The sequence below is a fragment of the Vombatus ursinus genome, unplaced genomic scaffold, assembly GCF_900497805.2.
Source record: "Vombatus ursinus unplaced genomic scaffold, bare-nosed wombat genome assembly UNPS02012082.1, whole genome shotgun sequence".
NCBI classification, from domain to species: domain Eukaryota; kingdom Metazoa; phylum Chordata; class Mammalia; order Diprotodontia; family Vombatidae; genus Vombatus; species Vombatus ursinus.
In genome coordinates this window covers 4,421,706-4,441,461 of record NW_020951860.1, presented here as the reverse complement: position 1 = coordinate 4,441,461, position 19,756 = coordinate 4,421,706, and the positions used below count along the sequence as shown (strand labels likewise).

General features: G+C 37.6%; 1 protein-coding gene across 1 annotated transcript in view; it reads right to left on the bottom strand.

Annotated features, from left to right (window-relative positions):
* The window catches only part of LOC114039544 (prostaglandin-E(2) 9-reductase-like), a 26,471-nt gene extending 7,486 nt beyond the window's left edge, over positions 1-18,985 (bottom strand). Inside the window, exons 1-8 of the mRNA XM_027857340.1 lie at positions 18,591-18,985; positions 13,042-13,209; positions 10,711-10,827; positions 7,410-7,487; positions 6,067-6,189; positions 5,298-5,407; positions 4,730-4,895; positions 984-1,066 (exon numbers count right to left, since the gene is read on the bottom strand). Coding sequence (XP_027713141.1) covers positions 984-1,066; positions 4,730-4,895; positions 5,298-5,407; positions 6,067-6,189; positions 7,410-7,487; positions 10,711-10,827; positions 13,042-13,209; positions 18,591-18,677 — 932 coding nt within the window. The 5' untranslated portion in view covers positions 18,678-18,985. The remainder of the gene's footprint in view (positions 1-983; positions 1,067-4,729; positions 4,896-5,297; positions 5,408-6,066; positions 6,190-7,409; positions 7,488-10,710; positions 10,828-13,041; positions 13,210-18,590) is intronic.
* Between the last annotated feature and the right edge of the window lie 771 nt (positions 18,986-19,756).

Below are 19,756 nucleotides of genomic sequence, written 5' to 3'. Positions count from 1 at the left end.
ATGAGTTCAATTTTAGACATGAAAAATAAGGTTGCAAAGTTAGAAGACAGAAAACTAAAGACATGTACCATGCTTATTTTAGTGATCATGTTTTATATAATTTCGCAATAACCCTAGGCTAATGTGAAACCAGCCACCTAACGAGAATAAAAGCAGTCATGGGAAGAGGTGTGGGGCTTCTCTGAACCTCACTTGCTAAGGAATGATAGAGGAGAACAACAATCCTCATAGGAAATGGGTTTGAAGGAAGCTACTCCAGTTTTCTTCATCTATCCTTGAATGCCTATGACTATACCCTTCCATGGTAACATTAAACAATGTTGCTCTAGTGCTCATCTTCACAGAATTGAGGCCCTAGGGCACCCTTCAAATCTAATTTGGAGACCTTAGAAATCATCTAATCCAAACCCTTCTTTTTCCAAATTTTCTAAGAAACTGAGATTCAGAGAAGAAAAGGGACTCGTTTATTGTCTCATCAGTAGTAAGCATCAGAAACACAATTAGAACCTAAGTTTCTGATACAAGGTACTACTCCTTTTGTATGGGAGAAGTTTGGTTACTGAAAGTGGAAAAAAAAGGACCCATTGTGCATGAAAAAATGATAAAAATCTTCTACCACAAAATACAATTTTTCTATTAAACTATAAAGACAGACAGGAGGACTACATAAAAACTGAACAGCCATGTTTGAAGGCAGACATATGAAACTGAAGTTGCAAATACCTTATTGCAATTTTACCTTTGACCATCAATAGCTGAAAAGGCTTTTTTCCAGACCTGGCCTAGCATAGGAGAGGTCCAGAGTGCTGCTTCAGATAAGAGGAAGAGGAGATTTGATGACCACTGTAAAATATTATACTTTGTAGATTTATAACTTCTCCATAAAGGACTTGAAAAAGCACTCCTTCCTTTAAAGTGCTGCACTACATCCTTACAGTAACAGACCTCTAAGAAAAAGTTAGATGTTAAGAGCAAAAACTCACTGATTTAAGGTCAGGTAGCGAAGGTCTTTGTTAAGGTCATCAATGACTTTCATGTCTTCTGGAGTCAACTGGAACTCAAACACCTGCCAGGGAAGAGAGGATACTATAATAAATAGGATCTGCTTATAACACCTCAGAATGGAATAGGCAACTTAATTGATTGAATCAGTCACATTCTCCATGAGACTCTTGTAACTCTGTTCTGGTGTTGGAGGTGATTAGGCTAACTGAAAACTAGCTACTCCCACTTGATAGCTCCCATCTTCTTGTGGGTGGAGTCACCCTTTTCTAACTCCTCCTTTCAGAGTTGTAGACTTCCCCTTAATCTAGAAATTTGCATTTACCTGGTCATGAACTCCTTGGGGATTCAGGATATTGATCCAACAGGTTCATGTTTAAAAATGTTTAATTCTGCTTTATGTAGCAAAAAATTACCCAAAATTTGTTGCAAACATATTTTCCCTTGTGACAACAACCATATGTATATTCAAAGCAATATAGGTTTGTTTCTGAAAAAATTCAAAACCATCATACACACAATGATTTCTGTGTCTGTATGGCTGACACCAAACTGGCCACTTCTGACTTAGTGAAACATGTTCTTGAAGTTTCTCAACCTGTCATCAAATTGTTTCCAAACAGCTATGGTCACAAGAGTCCATATTTGGGTGCAAACAGATGTCCAATAGGTGGTCAGATGTATAACCATACTCTTATTTGCACTCTATACACCACATCAGAGAGCTCCTTCATTCCCCTTTGTTACCATATAATTCTATCACATCAGTGGTATAATCACATGATCAAGATGCTATGAATATTTGCATTCTTGCAGTGCAAATAAATGTCAGGCTGTTTGAAATCCATGAGCACTTATAAGCCATCTGGAAATTATCATGGACTATCACAAGCATTCAGAGGAAACAAACCTTATATTGCCTCTCATTGCAATATTAAGAAAATAGAAAAAGGTTTACAAAAATTCACTGAAGAAAACAACTCCTCAAAAAGTATTGGCCAGATGGAAAAGGAGGTACAAAATCTCACTGAAGAAAATAATTTCTTAAAAATGAGAATTGGGCAAGTGGAAGCTTAATGACTCCATGAAACATCAAGAGTCAATCAAACAAAATAGAAAGAATGAAAAAATAGAAGAAAATGTGAAATGTCTCATTGAACTGACCTGCAAAATAGATCCAAGGGAGACAATTGAAAATATTTGAAAGTATAATTAAAAAAAAAAAGCCTGGACATATTTCAAGAAAATATCAAGGAAAATTGTCCTGATATCCTAGAACCAGAAGGTAAAATAGAAATTGAAAGAATCCATCAAACACCTCCTGAAAGAGATCAACAAATGAAAACTCCCAGGAATATTATAGCCAAACTCTAGAACTCCCAGGTCAAGGAAATAATACTTCAAGAAGTCAGAAAGAAATAATTGGAATATTGTGGAGCCATAGTCAGGATTATACAGGATTTGGCAGTTTCTACATTAAAGGACTGAAGGGCTTGGAATATTATATTCCAGAGGGCAAAAGAGCTAGGATCACAACCAAGAATCACCTACCTATAAAAACTGAATATATAACCCCCAAGGGGAAAAATGTATATTTAATGAAATAGAGAGCTTTCAAGCATTCCTGATAAAAAGACAAGAGCTGAACAGAAAATGTGATTTTCAAATACAAGACTGAAGAGAAGCATAAAAAGGCAAACAGGAAAGAGGAAAAAACATGAGGGATTCAATAAGGTTAAACTGTTTACAAGGGAAGATGATACTTGTAATTCTTTTTTTTTCTTAGGCAATTGGGGTTAAGTGGCTTTCCCAGGGTCACACAGCTAGTAAGTGTCAAGTGTTTGGTCTGAGGCCAGATTTGAACTCAGTTCCTCCTGACTTCAGGGCCAGTTCTCTATCCACTGTGCCACCTAGCTGACCCTATACTTGTACTTCTTAAGAACTGTATCACTATTAGTCCAGTTAGAAGGAGTACACATAGAGGGAGGGTCAGGTATAAGTTGATTTTGATGAAATGACATAAAAAAAAATAAGGGATGGAAAAAAGGATTACACTGGGAGAAGAGGGAAGAGAGGTACAATGGGGTAAATAATCTCACATGAAAGAGGCTTTAAGAATGAATAATGTATACATTCTGTTGGATATAGGAATCTAGCTTACTGTATAGGGAAGTAGAAGGGGTAGAGAATAAAAGCAGCAAGGGGACTGATAAAAGGGAGAGCAAATTGAGAGAAATGGTGGTCAGAAGTAAAACAGTGGTGAGGAGGGACAGTGATAAGAATGAGAAGGATAAACAGAGGGAAAATAGGATGGAAGGAAATACACAGGAATCATAACTGCGAATGTAAATGGGATGTATTCACCCATAAAATGGAAGCAGACAGCAGAGAGGATTAAAAACCAGAATCCTACAATATGTTGTTGACAAGAAACACATTTGAAGCAGAGAGAGAGAAACAGAGAGCTAGAGAGAGGCAGAAACAGAGACAGAGAGACAGAGAGACACAGAGAGTAAAGGGAAGGAGCTGCAGAAGAATCCATTACTCTTCAGCTGAAGTACCAATTAAAACAGAAAAGTTAACAATTTTAAAGAAGTTTTGGATTTAATGTCTGCCATCTCTGGCAGCCAGAAGAGTGGAGAGAATGATAGGAGGGGTAGGAAGGAGAGACAGAGCTCACTTTTATCAGATCTCCCAAGGAAACACTTCAAACTAGATGTTTGAGACATCACAAATTTAATATGTCCAAAACAGAAGTCATTATCATTTCCCCCATAGCAACAATTATTCCAAATTTCCCAATTTCTGTACAAAGAACCATAAGTTTTCCAGTCTCCCAGGTTTATAATCTTGCTGTTATCCTTAATTCCTCACTTTCCCTCAAATATAATTTCCCACAAATATAATTAGTTGACAAATCTTCCTGTTTCTGCCTCAACATCTCTTATGTCTCATCCTTTGCTTAAACAGCTACCATCATCACTTCTCATCTGGATCATTGATCACTCTCCTTCAAGTCACTCCCCAGTTTAGTCCATTCTCCTGATTGCTGACAAAGTCATTAACGTTAAGTGCAGATCTCACTATGTCATTCCTTTATTCAATAAAGTCCTTATTGCCTTGAGGATAAAATATAAACTCCTCCACAATCTGGCCCCAACCTATCTTTCTCTTGGTTCCTCATACACACAACTCTGCATCCCCTTATCTCCTTCCCTTTGCATTGCCCATCCCCTATGCCTGAAATGCATTCTCTCTTCACTTCTACCTCACAGAATCCCTTTCTTCCTTTGGTATATATCAAATACCAACTTCCATATGAAGTCTTTCCTGATTCCCTTAACTGCGAATGCTCTTCCTCCCAAACTACTATGTAATTAACTACTTTGTATCTCTTTATATTAAACAAACATGATATAAAGTGAATAAATACCAAGCAATTATTCCAAAGTGTGTGTTACATAAACGTCACACACACTGTCTCCTCAGAAAATTGAAATGAACAACTAGTTTCTTGGAGATCTTTTGAAAATAGTAGAGAATGTGGGTGAATTCACATTTCTATCCAGCAGACTGAATCACTGAAGTCCAGTAGCCTCTTTAGGAGTCACTTTCCTAATGACCAGCTTCCAGACTTCTCTATTTTTCATCATTTTCTCCAAAATTCCATTCACCAACACCAGAGTTTCTGCAGCTGCTTAACCCAACTCTGTCCATGTCTCCTTACCTGAAAGTTCTCTTTGATCCGCTTTTCAGTGAAGCTCTTTGCCAAGACTACCACCCCTCGCTGAATCTGGTATCGGAGAGCGACCTGGGCTGGGGTTCGATTGTACTTCTTAGCAATGGCTGCCAGGACTGTATCTTCTAGGAGAACAGGAGTGCTTTGATCTACCCTGCAAGGGAAAACAAACATTTTGAAATCTGTGGTCGGTGCAGTGGGGAAGAGTTCAATGCCATGTAGATAGTAATCATCCTTTAGCTTTTTACATTTTTCAAAGCATTTCCATAGACATCTCATTTGAACCTCATAATAATATCATGAAGTGGGCAGGGCAAATGTTATTATCTTCTTTTTACATATAATGAAATGGGACTTACAAAGGTTAAATTATTTCTTCAAGACCATGCAACTAGTAAAATGCCAGAAGTCAAAAGGGAGTCAAATACAGTTAATTACAACCCCACAATCAATACTGTTTCCACTACTCAATGTTGCACAATTTGTAAGCACACAAAAATTTGGGTAGTCAACTTTATTAGTGATTAAGGAATCCATTAGAAACCCCCTTTCTCACCATTGAGTCTCTCTGTGGGATCCCAAGGCACTATATGCTACCAATATGATATCATTTGACTTGCAGAACTCCAACAATTTGCTCTGGTTCAGGTAAGGATGGCATTCCACCTGCAGTACAATAAATACTGAAGTTTTGGCTTATAAAAATAACATGCATGAGGCCAAAAAGGAGAATATTAAGCATTTTGATAATCAAAGGACTTGGGAATTACCTAGTTATACCCCAAAGCACAGAATGTTAGCATGTCTATTTAATGCCCTTTTCACATAGAGCCATTAGTGCTGAAGGGGGCAGAAAATGCAGTTGTGAGTTAAGGAGAAGACTTAAATCAGTTAATAAAGAATATAAGATTCAGATACTGCCATTGATGAATAGTTTGATGCCTGGAAGAAGTAGGAAAAGAACTTTGGTTTAATAAAAAACAGTTAAAATGTGTTTGAAGAAACATAGCTTTCAGGTATTGTTTGAGCAGTTTTGAATAGAAAATCAACTGTGTAATAAAAATAGACTCAAATGACCTTACAGATTATATAGAATGAAACCTTACATGTCTGTGAAAAGTTTTATGATTTAAAGGATCAAAGAAATAAGTTTTATTTATTCAAAACTGGGAAAATGTGAGCAGGATGAAACCATCTCAAGAACAAAAAATGAGATGTAGGAACATGATGAAGATAAGAATTGCAGTGAGCTGTAGTCCCTCCATTCATTTATCAGGAAGGGGAAGGATAGGAAAGAAACTGTACTAGAAAAAAAATTGTTTTACCTGGTTGCAGACTGGTTTATATTTAAGCCCAGGTTTATTCAGGATCATCTCCAATAGCCTGCGGTTGAAGTTGGACACTCCAATGGATTTCACGAGACCTGCATCCTTACATTTCTCCAAGGCCTGAGTAGAGAGGGATTGTGAATGCCTATGGAACCTTGGAGGACATGTTGAGTAGAACCCTTCCCCCATTCATCACCTAGCCTTGGTCTTTTCACTTCCTCTCCTCTGATTTGAAAAAAAGAACCTCAGGAGAGGACACCTCACAGAATTCAAACCTGGAAGCGGCTTTAGATACAATTTAGTCCAACCTTCTCATTTTTTTTCTTCCTTGGTCAAGAAACCAGCATCTAGAGAAGTTATTGCCAAACACCATACAGGTAACCAATAAGTAACCAAACCAAGATTTGAGTTCAGGTCTTCTGACTTATTTATTATGCTGGTTCAGAGGACAGCTCTTTATCAGCCATATTTTTGCTTTTAAAAGAAATATATTAACTGAACTTCATCCACATGACTACCTTTCCCATAAAAGTATGGATATCTGGAAGTTAAATGATTATTTCAGTAAATGACATTTAAAATCATAGGAGCCAAAGCCAAGATACTCAGAAATATCAAATTAGCCTTTTATTCTTTGAAAAGGGTGACAAAACAAAAATGGTAAGAACCATCAGAAAAACACCCCCCCCCCCAACTTCTAACTACTCTCCCCTGTCTTTAATTTTTGTTATTTTCTAGCACACCAGTTACTCTCTCCCCTGCCATTCTCATTCAATTTGTCATGGGTTCTTTCCCCTTGATCTGAATCTGACCAGATGTCTAAATTTCTTACAGTTTGAAAGAAATCCTGGGAGTGTGACTCTTCTCTTTATCCTCCTCATTCTATAACCCATTTCAGGGGACCCAAGATCCCACTGTCACCAACAGAGGCTGCTTCAGTAATACTTTAAAGTATATAATTCCCTGGATTTTCTGATTAGTCTGTCAATCCTCATTAATCCACACTTATATACTTTTTATATTAATATAGAATAATAGAGTAAACCATTAGGGTCAAGAGACTTCACTATGTTTTAGTCCAGTTGCCCTCATTCTTCAAATGATAGTTGAGATGACTCACTCAATATCCCCAAATCAGTGACAGAGCTAAAATGAGAAGTCTAGGTTTCTAGCCTTGCACATATTCCATTTAACAAGCTGCCTTGCACCTTTTCATTTGAGAAAATTCACTTCCAGCTACCTGAGGATCCCCCTCTCCAGTCACAATCACTATTAGGCAGGGCTACCTTTACCTCAACATCACAGCATTTTTTTGTTGTCTGCTTCCACAAGTTACCTACCTCCCAAGTATCACTCAAATCCACAGAGTCACCGATAACTTTCTGATTTTCATCCAATGGAAACTTATCTTTGTCAGGCTGTAATTAGAGAAAGGAGACTTTTCTTCTTGAGACACTCAAGCAAGTGAGTTATTCTATTCAACTCAACGAACATTTATCCAACACCTAATATCAAATCAAAAATATCAAATAAGGCACTAAGCCAGATGCCACAAATAAAACATGAAATGGCAATATAGTTCTTGCCTTGTAGGAGTTTACCTTCTACTAGTAGTAATCAAGTACATAAATAACTATAATACAAGTCCAGAGGATCAGAGATGTAGACCTGGAAAAAAAATCTTAGACATCATCTAATCAAACCCTTTCTTTTTATTATATATTTAAAACTTTACTGATAATTTGTGACAGAAAATGTTTCTCAACAAACATTGAATTAAGCCTCATGAAAAAACATTTTCTGAAACAATTAAGCAAAACTGCCTAATTTAATTACATGTTTCTGACTGATAGAATGTGTCACTTTTTAACTTAGTAGTTTACTGATATTTAAAAAGAAAAGATGTGTCCTTTGACTTGAATAGTTTAGAATTTTTTATACAATTGTAGTCATGCATATCTATTCACTCATTCACTCATAAAGCATTTATTAAGCACCTATCATGTGTACCAAAAGGAAACAATTCACTACAGGATAGTTTTAGTAATTCCTGTTTTATTACCCATTGCCCAGAATCAAACTGCTAAATCCTTGATTAACTTTTTATTTATTTTCCAGTTAATCAGCCTTCCATAGCTGTAGCTTGTTTGGCTTGAAGAAATTCTCCCTTCCCCTAACACATTCACTCCTCTTCCGTCTCTGACTCCCTTCTTGCCCCTCCTTAGTCCAATCAACTCCCCTGTTCATTTTATCCTTTTTTCTTATACTTCTCTTTCCTACCATGGATGATAGGATGGTTCATGTATCCCTTCAACCCCCAGCCCTCTCTTTCTATAGGGTATCTCCTTTAAATACCCATACTCACAGTTTCTCTTTTCTCCTCACTAACCAATAGACAAAGTGGGGTTCCCCTTTTAGTTTGTAAGCACTGGACCATCACCCAAACTCTTAAGGCTACTTGGACTTGTTGACATTTTACAAATTTAATATATCCCTTGCATTTTGGCGGGGGGAGGGGAGGCAATTGGGGTTAAGTGATTTGCCCAGAGTCACACATCTAGTAAGTATATGAGGTCACACATCTAGTAAGTATATTTGAACTCAGGTTCAAATTTGAATTCAGGTCCTGTTGGACTCCAGGGCCAGTGCTCAATCCACTGTGCCACCTAGCTGCTCCTGTCCCTTGCATTTCAAAGACTATTAAAGAAGACAGCTCAGCTCCCACATACCTACTCTAGCAGAACTAAACTTCATTTCACACTGAATAATGATCAAGAAATTAATGATAAACAACAATATGTGAAATCTTCTACTCCAGAACTGGACAAAAAGTCATCCAGCAGCCCAGAGTCAAGAAAAGTACACCCTTTCCCTCCCCCCAAGCAAAGTTTCCTAGAGACATGTGGCATCTGTAGTCTGCAATGCTCTCAGTCTAGGTTTAATAAGAATGGAGGACTCACCTGAGAAAGCCTTAGGGTGCAGGCCTTGAAAACTCTGGGGTGGAACAGCTAGAAGAAATACTGAGGTGCTACTGAGCTTAGGTCACAACAGCCAAGGTCAAAGCTAAGGGGATCTGAACATTCTGTTCTGAGATAGCCCTGAAAACCCAGCTCTCTGAACCTCAAAGAACATGGGAAGCCAGACTCTAGGAGATGGAAGTCAGTGCAAGAACCCAAGCCAAGACCAAGCAGAGCAAGCCATTTGACCCAAAAGTCCAGCAAGGGCCCTTGCCTGGCCCTGGAACAAAGCCCCATTTAAGAAACTGAATTCAGAGATGAGTAAATCAAACACCCAAAATAATAATTTAAAAAAGTATTGCAAATCCAACTAAAAAAATAGATTTATCAGTGTAACAGATTAAGTATACCACATACTGATGCAAATATATCTAATACCCTAATATGCAATGAAAAGAAGACCCCAGTTACTGGAATAGGTACTCACCATTTAACGAAAACTGCTGGGAAAATTGGATGATAGTATGGAAGAAATTAGATTTAGAACACTTCATACCTTGTGCAAAGATAAGTTCCAAATGTCTACATGGCCTATATATAACAGGCTACATCATAAATAAATTAGACAATATTGCTTTGTTTCTAACCTAGGTAGGTTTGCTTTACCTGAGGCAACCTGGGGCCTCACCAGATCTGTGCTGGCCTTGGTGGAAACAATAGATAGGCAGTGCTCAGAACTCTCTAATTCAAGCAATCCACCAGCCTTAGCCTCCCTAGGAGCAGGTGTGGAGAAAAAATAAGCAACACAAATATTATGTGATATCTTCATGAACCAAAAATGTAGAAATCCCCAAAACTCCTGGTGGTCTAACATTAGAAAGTCCATCAGCTCTATGCAATGAGAGTATGAGCATGACAATGGACTTACCCCACTATTGGGGTTTCTTCCTGTCCTTGGATAAGAGACACTGAAGTTTTTTCTAAAAGGACTATTTTCACAATAGTCAAAGAATAATTGTAAAACTTTGTTCTCTTCCCCTTATCCCCTGCTCTTAAACATTTTTTTTATTCTGATAGTAAATCCTACCACTTGCATTCCAAATACTCCTTTTTTCTCCTTTGACCAATACCCCAAGCCTTTTCTGTGAAATGCTTTTTTCTATCCTAAATTGTTATGCAATGCCACTGATTGGCTGTGTGCTCTAAGTAGGCTGAAGGTCATAAAACCAAATTTATACTCAATCAAAGGAATATGAATTTGCTATCAGCAAGAGCAGATTCCCTAGTACTCCAATAAATCTCTAAGTTTTTTCCTCCTATCTTTGACTCACAGTCACTAGACCCTGCTGACAGTTATACCTCTCCCAAGAAGTCAAGAGAATTCCGCAACACAGGGACTATAGGCATTCACCACCATGACCAGCCTTATCTCTTAAGGTTAAATCAGGATATCCTTAGGAAATGCTTACTTGTAGGCATCTACTTTAAATATTAGGACTCTGACACCCAATCCTATCATCAATGGCTTTTTTTTCCTGTCAAAACATTAATCTGCAGTCCTCTAGAGACAATGCCCAAATAAGGACAAAACATTTCTTCACTTCTTTCAGAAGTAGGGCTGAAAATGCCAAGGCAGAAAAGGGGGAAATGTCTTTGTGTAACTAGAGGGGGTTCTAGTACATACCTTAAAAGAGACGGGCCAATGGATAATATAAAGGTCAATGTAATCAAGCTGGAGGTTTTTCAGGGTCTCTTCCAGGGCAGGCCTGACCAATTCTGGGCGGTGGTGCGTGCTCCAAAGCTAAAGGGTGTGAAGGAACATTCAAAGTAACAGGGTGTTCTTTATCAAAGCAATTCCAAGAAAGACAGCAAATTGTGGCAATACCAAAACAGCAGACTGAGTTCTCAGAATGGCCAATTTACAGAAAAATTGTGAAGTAGTTGAAGTTCATCCTTGTCACTTAACCTCTCTGTGCCTGTTTCCTTGTTTGTAGGACAATAAATAAATTCTGTCTACCTCCAAGAGTTCTTATGAGGTTCAAGAGAGTTGTCACATGCTTTGTAAACTGCAAAAGGGACCTCTTTGGGAACTAGAGAAATTTACCCACTGGAGCAAGGGTAAATGAACTGCCTGTTGAAGGAGGTTGTGAGTGAATGTACACCCAAAATGGAGACATCTCGGAATCAGGGGTTTTAAAAGAAGTACTGTGCAAGCTTGGAGCTAGAATGCTAAGAGGAAGAAAGTCATGGATTGAGGTGCCTTCCCTGGGCCAAACCTACCTGACCAGTGAACAATGAGGTATCCTCTCAACTCATGTTAATGCTGGATTTTGAATATTAACAAAGCTGTGTTTTAGTAATCTATTGAGGTTTTCTGCCAGCTATGCAAGGAAGCGGTAGCCTCAGAATCAAATGTCAAAATCAAAAGAGATGATAGGGAAGTAAGCATTGAGATACAACACCTTCACTTTCACCTTATTGGCTGGGTAAGTGGTTAATTTTCCCTATACATTGTTTCCTAAGATTGAACACAAAGATGATTTAGTAGCACACAAGAGACAGAAAACAGGTTAGATTTGCTACTTTCTATGCCTTTAGTTTGGGAGGAGGTTTTAGGAAATGATAAGCAACATTGCTACTACTTTAATCTCTTACTATTTACTTTTCTTCCTATTTCAGTTTGGAAACCTGTAATATGATTTAATTAATTGTCCTAATGAAAACTCCTGTCCCCAACAAATTAATGTAATGACTAACATCTTCTGCAAGTTTTAGGGACGAAGTGCTAGAAATCAGCCACCTTTGGGGACCAAAGGAAAAGAATAAGACTGAGTTAGAATAAGTTGATAAAGTGCATTTTAATCCTTTTCTTATCTAACTCCAGTTAAATATGGATGGCATGACAAGACTATAAGAAAACCTTTAGACTTTTTAATTAATTTAATTAAATAAAACCCATGAGACTTTTTTTAATGACATAATAGTATGTTGCTGAATTTCTACCAAATTTGAGTGCACATTACTGCTGTTCAGAAGCAATTAAGCTCATGTAACCTTCCTTAAAAAAATGTTACAATCTACTTTGTTTTTGTCTTGTCTTTAAGGCATTGTTCTGTTTCCCCAATGATAAGGTTCTTTTAAAGACTGACCAATAATCAACTACATATCTATGATTTGTATCCTTTCCATTAAATCTGGAATTTAACATCCTGTTAGACAATTTATTTCTAATTTACAAAAAAAAAAAAAAATACAGGTTTATCAAACACTAAATTCCACAGTAAGAATATTATTTTCCTCCAAATTGACTCTACTTTTGATCCATTACTTAAAAAAAAAAAAGTCCACTAACTGATCGTCCCATACATTCTCACAATTTAGTCAAGGAACTTATATCCTGACTGAAAGTAGGAATAATTTAGACTATAGTCTTCAATATTAAATTTAAACTGCTAGCACAACTATGAAACTGTCCATTCAAAACAGTGAGTCCACTGAATACCCAAAAAAATGACATTTGGTATGTTATAATAAAAGGAATAATCTCACAGCTGCTCATTCAGAAAATATAGTCACTATACCTCCTTAATAGTTTTTCCCGAAGGTGCTTGTTTCTCTTATTGTCCCTGAAGAGATTTCTTAATTATTTATTTGGGGAAATTAAATGTTCAGCTATTTTACACTTGCTTATAGGAGTGTAAGCTCCTGAAGAGCAAAGACAATGTCTGTTCTTTAATGAATATCCCTGTGCAAGTGTGCATCTTGCTTATTAACCGAGTGGCCACTCTATTTTTGAAATTAAATGACTGGGAGTTAAATTACATTGTTTCTCATCAATACTAACTAGCCTTCCTCTTTTCCTTTATGCAGCATAATTCATTTTCGTTTTTTAGATTGCCTTGGTTGGGAGGATTCCCCTTTGTTCCACATAGGATATTGTTTATGTTTTGTCACATTTTTTTACTTTGAAAAAAAATCCCACAACACTCAATCCCTGATTTCCACCCAACGATACCTTCCCCGTGTAGAATATTTCCTCTCTGGTCACTGTCCCATCTGCAATCTTAGCTCGGATCGCCCGTCCAACTTCTTTTTCATTTTCGTATAGGAAAGCCCCATCAATATGGCGGAAGCCCACTTCAATAGCCACCTTTGTGGCCATCTCACTTTCACTTTTGGGAACCTAAGGATTCAAAGAGAAAGAGTTTCAACCTGGATAAAGACACCTTAGCCCAATGGACCCCCTTCCCTAAACATGACCCTTTAACTATTGCTTCTTCTTTCCTCTATTTTATCTCTCCAGCTCCACTTTCTCCCTTGCTTGTCTTTTTCTTGGTCAAGTACTGCTGAAGTCTTCCATTGAACAGCTGCATTTTGTAATTTCTTTTCTTTAGATCCTGATGCTTGTTTATTTTTCCATTTGGCCATTCTAAGAAGTATGGGGCTATTAGGTAATAAAGAGAATTAGACATTTTGCCAGATAGACATCTGCCCAGGGCAGTTGAATTCTTTGGCTTAGGCCAAGGGTGGGGAACATGTGGCTTCAAGGCCCCCTGAGGCCTTCTTGGTCTTTAAGTGGGTCCCGTGACTGAATCCAAACTTCACAGAACAAATCCCCTTAATAAAAGGATTTATTCTATAAAACTTGGACAATCAAAAGGAGACACCCAAGGATTTAGAAGGCCATATATGGCCTCCAGGTCCCAGGTTCCCCACCCCTGCCTTAGATTTCAGTCTTTAGACTTCAGTTTTAGGATCTGCTGCTATACATTACATGCCTTTCCTCCTCCCACAGCCCAATACAATGTTTTGTTTTAAGTATATTGAGTTTCAGGCTACTGCAAGACTGCAGAGTACTATGCCAGAAAACTGAGCAATACTAATTCACATTGCAAAGCCAGTAATACCTAAAGGAGGAGAATAGTTTTCAACGATAAAAAGTTTGGGAGAAGACTTTTTGTGCATTAGAGAAAAAAATGAAAAAAAAAAATAAACTTAAGAGAATCACTGACAATCATAGATTAAAAAAAAAAAGAAAATTAACTTGACTTCTGCTATCCATGACTACACATTTAAATTAAAATTCTGGAATCACCTAAAGGAACAAGACAGAGTTTAGAATTACCATTAGGGAATCTATACCTATAACCTCAGCTATCGTATTGATAAGGATAACAGGGCAAACAATACGAGTTTAAAAGTGTTGGTAGTGAGATTTTGCCAACAACCACTTTAGGTACAAATATGGAAAAACCTATTAATCATAAAAGAATTAGACCCATCCAACCAATAAATAGTCTAAATAATGATGTTGCAGTATAACTGGCTACTTACTCAGCTCAATGTAACTTATTTTTGAATTATATATAATAACGATTCATACTTTATTACGTATATGTAGTGTTGCATGTACGTTATCCACACACACATATACACACACACACACACACACACATATATATATTGTTACTAGAATTTGCCTTATTAGAAGCAGCTTGTTAAGTGGTGCTTTGAATTGTGATATGCATATTATATGTATACTCTATGTATATATAGTGATGAGTTGCACTATAAAGAAAGCTGAGTGCCACAGAATTGATGCTTTCAAGTTGTGGCTCTGGAGAAGACTTTTGAGAGTCCCTTTGACAACAAGGAGATCAAATCAGTCATTGCTAATTAATTCAGGCTAATCACTGGAAGGTCAAATACTGAAGCCGGACATGAACTTGGACAGACTTTGAGAGATAGTGGAGGACAGAAGGGTCTGGTGTGCTGTGGTCCATGGAGTCACAAAGAACCATGCACAACTGAACAACAAACATTGTAAGTAACATTAGGGTGAATTTTATATATCCCAAAATGATTTTCAGGAAATAAAATTATGGGTTGCAGGGAATATAGCACCAGGTTCAGCAGCTTTACCCACAGACTACAGGTACTATTACTATATTTTTAACGGAGAATAGAAAAAAGGAAAAACAAGATTGTGGCAGAAAAGGACATTACCCTCTCTCCTTTTGTTCTCTTTTTTATTAATTTATTTTGATTTATCAACAATCATTTCCATAAGCTTTTGAGTTTTAAATTTTTTCCATCTCCCTCTCCCCCTCCCTCCCCAAGACGGCATGCGATCTGATATGGGTTATACATATAGATTCCTATTAAACATATTTTCACATTAGTGATGTAAGGGAGAATTAGCACCAATAGGAGGAATCATCAGAAAGAGAAAACAAAACAAAACAGAAGACAAAAATAGCAAATAGCATGCTTCGATCTCCATTCAAACTCCATAGTTCTTTCTTTGGATATGGATAGCATTTTCCATCATGACACCTTTGGAGATGTCTTTGATCCTTGCATTCTTCTTCTCCTTCTTAAGGAAAAGTCTTCAACTAGGTTTCTCCCTCCAGAGGAGCGCATTCATGGAATAATTAAGAATTAAAGAAAAGGCTTCTCTTTCTTCCGTCCAGTCAAAGGAAAAACTATTAACTAAGACTGGCCACAAGAGAGGAGAACTTTGGAGAACACAGTGAAGAAAAAGGCCTAAAGAAACACAATGGAGCTTGTAAAAGAAAGGTACTCAACTTGATCTGATCCCCCAGAGTAGAGGAGACCTAGAATTTAACCCCTAAGGCCTCAGCAACAAAAATGAATTAAACAAAAATTAAAATAAAAAAAACTTTTATGAATGCAGAGATGACAAAGGCACAAACCAGAAGAGAATGCAAAAACTTGCATAATCAAAACCACAAAGAAGAAAAAAGCTTGCCCAAAAGGAAACTTCTAATTTTTTTTTTAAATTATGAGTTTAAAAAAAAGTATAAAAGAAATCAGAATTACTGAGACAAGAACTGGGGAAAGGAGCAATAGCTTAACAGAAGAGGTACAAAACTTCACTAACAAACTCTCTAAAAATCAGAATGGACCAAACTCTCCAAAAATCAGAAATGAATGATTCTAGGAGCCAACACAATTCTTAAAACAGAGTCAAAAGAAATGTGAAAATGAGAAAATAAAGTGAATGGGAATGGGATGAATTCATCCATAAAAGAGTTAAAATAAGGGATTGGGACAAAATCTGTCATGACTCAGTTGGACACAAAATAGCCGGAATAACAATTATGCTATTATTCAATGGCAATAGCCAAAATAGATTTAATTTTAAAAGAGATGAAGAGAAAATTACATTTTACTGAAAGGCAACACAATGAATTGATTTCATACTTAATATACATGTAATCAATAACATAACATTAAAAACAAAGAAAAAACTAAATGAATTACAAAGAGAAACAAACCATAAAACTATAATAATGAGGGACTTCAATTTACCCCATGAGCCCTAGATAAAATAACAAAAAATAAATGAAAAATTAAAACATGAATAAATCTTACATAAATTAGATATGATAGACCTCTAATGATTATTGAAAGGAAATAGAAGTTAGCATTCATATTTCTCAGCTGTGTATGACTCCTTTGGAAAAATTGATCTTGACATCATAATAATAAGTTATATTATAAAGGACCACTGAAAAAAGTATTAAAAATAAACCATACCACAAAGCTCAATTTAAATATCATTTTGTCCAGAAAGCCTTCCCTTATCCCATCTCTCCCTCTCCCCACTTGATTATTATCTCTATTTCAAACTTCTCAAAATTCTTTGGGGTATAACTCTCTAATGTAATTATCATATAACATATATTTATAGTTTTCGGCATTTGTGTCTTATTTCTCTTTTAGGTTGTGAGTTTCATGAAATTAGGGGCAGTGTCTTATCTAACAGACCAGAAAGTATTAACGTTATTCTGTCTTGTTCTCCCTAGCCTGAAGGTCCCCAAATACCATGTTCTGTTTTCTTGTTAGTGCAGCCCTACTTGGGCTTGTACCCTTCCCCAGCTACTCAATCAGTAAGTCCAGACCTTCACCCTATGTAACCTCAACCAACCATAAAATTTGGCGCAGATAACTGCACGCTACAACAACAACTCCTTCTTCTTCTTCCGCTCCCTCTCTCCTCCCCAAAGTCCCCGTTTCATCTCAGAACTAAAGGGGAGGAGGCAGACAAAGCACGTCTGACAGTGAGACAGGACACCTAGGGAGAGAATGGGTTCAGAGCTGTCGCTGTTGATCTCTCCTCAGCTGGGTTATTTCCCCACAAACTCCAAACTACTTCAAGAGCCCTGCCATCCTGAATGAAGGAAGAAATAAACTGCCTGCTTTCTGGAGACCACTATGTGGAAGCAGACAGAGGGATGGGGCTGGAAAAAACCTGTTTCTCTCGGCTGGCTCCCATCTGTGCTCAGATGTTAAGCAAAATGCACCCCCCCCCCCCACTGTTACCTTTCTGTCTCTTTCCCCTTTACTAGCTGCAATATTCACAGGGCAACGTGAATACTTCCCCAAAACAGCTTTGCTTGCTGCGCATTCTTTTTCCCTAATGCTCAAACTCCTTCAATATCCAGATGCCCTCATGCTGGCCCTACCTTTCCTGCATCCTGTATCTGTATTTGAAATAAAGCTGTTCCTTCTCCTCACTCCCCAGGAAGTCAAAGGAATCCACCTACCCAGCTTGCAACATCCATGTCCCTCTGATGTGCACAGGTTCAATAAGTAATCTGTCCATAGCATACAACCGTTACTCTTATAAGGCCCTGTGTGTGGTACAGATTTACTTCAAAGATGGTGCACGTTCGTAGTAATTTTGTGACTGAAAGTGTAATTATGAAATGACTTGTGCTCCTGCTTTCAGAGCTGAAAGAGCTCCTTGCCTTGCCCTGGGCAAGGTCCTTCTCTCCAGTGTGGTTCCCATTTCATCCTCAAGTCGCAATCAAAGGAATACCGGGCAACTTTAAGAACCAAGTCAACTACGTGTGAAAAATCATAGTAAAAATATATATAATTAAATTTAAATTAAATTATGTTACATAATAATTATAGTTTATAAGATTTGTATAATTTATAAACATAATTAAAATAATTAAAAATGATATTAAATCTGGCAAATATTCTGCAATAGAATTTTTTTTGGAACATGACTAAGCAGAAGTAAGGCAGGGGGCAGGACCTCTGTTTTTCTCTTAGCACTCAGGCTCCCGGATCGAGCATGCATGATACACAGCCCTCCATTCTCTCTGCTCCTTCATTTAGTTAGCATCTGTCAAGGTCTCGAAGATGGGAAAGGCAGATACAGCAGACACAGATGCTCATCTCCTCTCCTTATACACTCTCAAGAGCTTTTGCAGACTCTGGGCTTAGTGAAAAACCTTCCTCCCTCCCATCTGAGGGCTGATCTCACCTTAGCTTTCTTTTCCCAACCTGGGAAGAACTACAACTCCAGAGTCTCTGTGGCCCGCCAGTGGTGGTTAAATTCGAGATGTGATACATTTACCACAGTGTCAGGTTTATACAGAAATTCACTATCCCGCATTTCACACGTAGTTGTGTATTTCTACGAGCCCCGCGCCATACTGAGGGGAATTAGGATAATACACTTCATCTACCCTCCCTATATCGTATTCACCCTCACCCACAAACCCCACTCCTCTCCATACTCACACTTTTAGGTGCATAAGTGCCAAATCCCAGCACTGGGATGGTATTCCCATCATTCATTGTCACCCTAGGAGATTTGGAAAGAGCCATTTCTTTTCACCTCACGGGTCAGGTCAGTTCTGTGCAAAGTCAGAAAACCCCCTCGCTGTGGCAAAGACTAATTGACTGAAGCCCTGGCTATTTATATTTATACTCTATTGCCCTATGAAGCTCAGAGGGAGTGGCATGGTTTTCAAGTTGCACGGGGGCGGGAGAGGAAGAGACAACAACAAGCCACGAATCACCTCTGTACAGCTTCCCGAAAAGCGTAGCAGCACTGAAGTGTTAAAGTAAGTAAACAGAGTCTCTGTTTGACTTAAATTTGATTGCTATCGCCTTTTCCCGCAGTTCTTCCTAAAGAATGGTGCAGTCTGAGTGGAAGGACTGGGGAAGGAAGGGGAGGGTTAGAGGAGAGAAGAAGGGGGCGGGGAGGAAGAGATCACAAAGAGGGAGGAGAGTGATGAGAAGCGAGGAGAGGAGAGCTAAGAAGGTGAACCGATTTGGCCAGTCTTTTTGACCCTTTCGCCAGGAAGGCAATACACACTGAGTTTGAAAGGAAGCAATCCGCTGCCCAGGAAAGATTGGGTTCTCCAGGCATGTGTATTGATAGCTTCATCTGCCTTGCTTGCCAGAATCTCCTTGTGATTAGATACTGGGTTAAAGGAATTAATTTTTTCCATTATTTGTGCTTTTAAATAGATTTTATCTATTATTCTAGTCATAGTAATATTATCACTGAAAATGTTTATTTTTTTCTTTACCTTTGATGGTTTTGAGTTTTGAGCTGAATTCAGCTCAGCATTTCTCAATATTTTTGGAAGATTTTCTTTACTTCTTTTTATAATATTTGGTGTATCTTTTTAAAATACTTTCACTGGTTCTACAGCTTGATTTTTTTTTTAAATCTAGTTTCTAATTTGTTTCCTTTTACATTGATTTAATTTCTGATGAGCATTTTCCTCTTTCAGGTTGATTTACAAGATTCACATCACAAATGGTATTTAAAACAAAGTCTGCTGTTCAACTGCTACTAAAATGCCACAAATAATGTTATGCTGAGATTATTCATATTATGCATGGGAATATGCATATTCCAATGATATTGGTTTGGGTGCTATATTGTTGTTGTT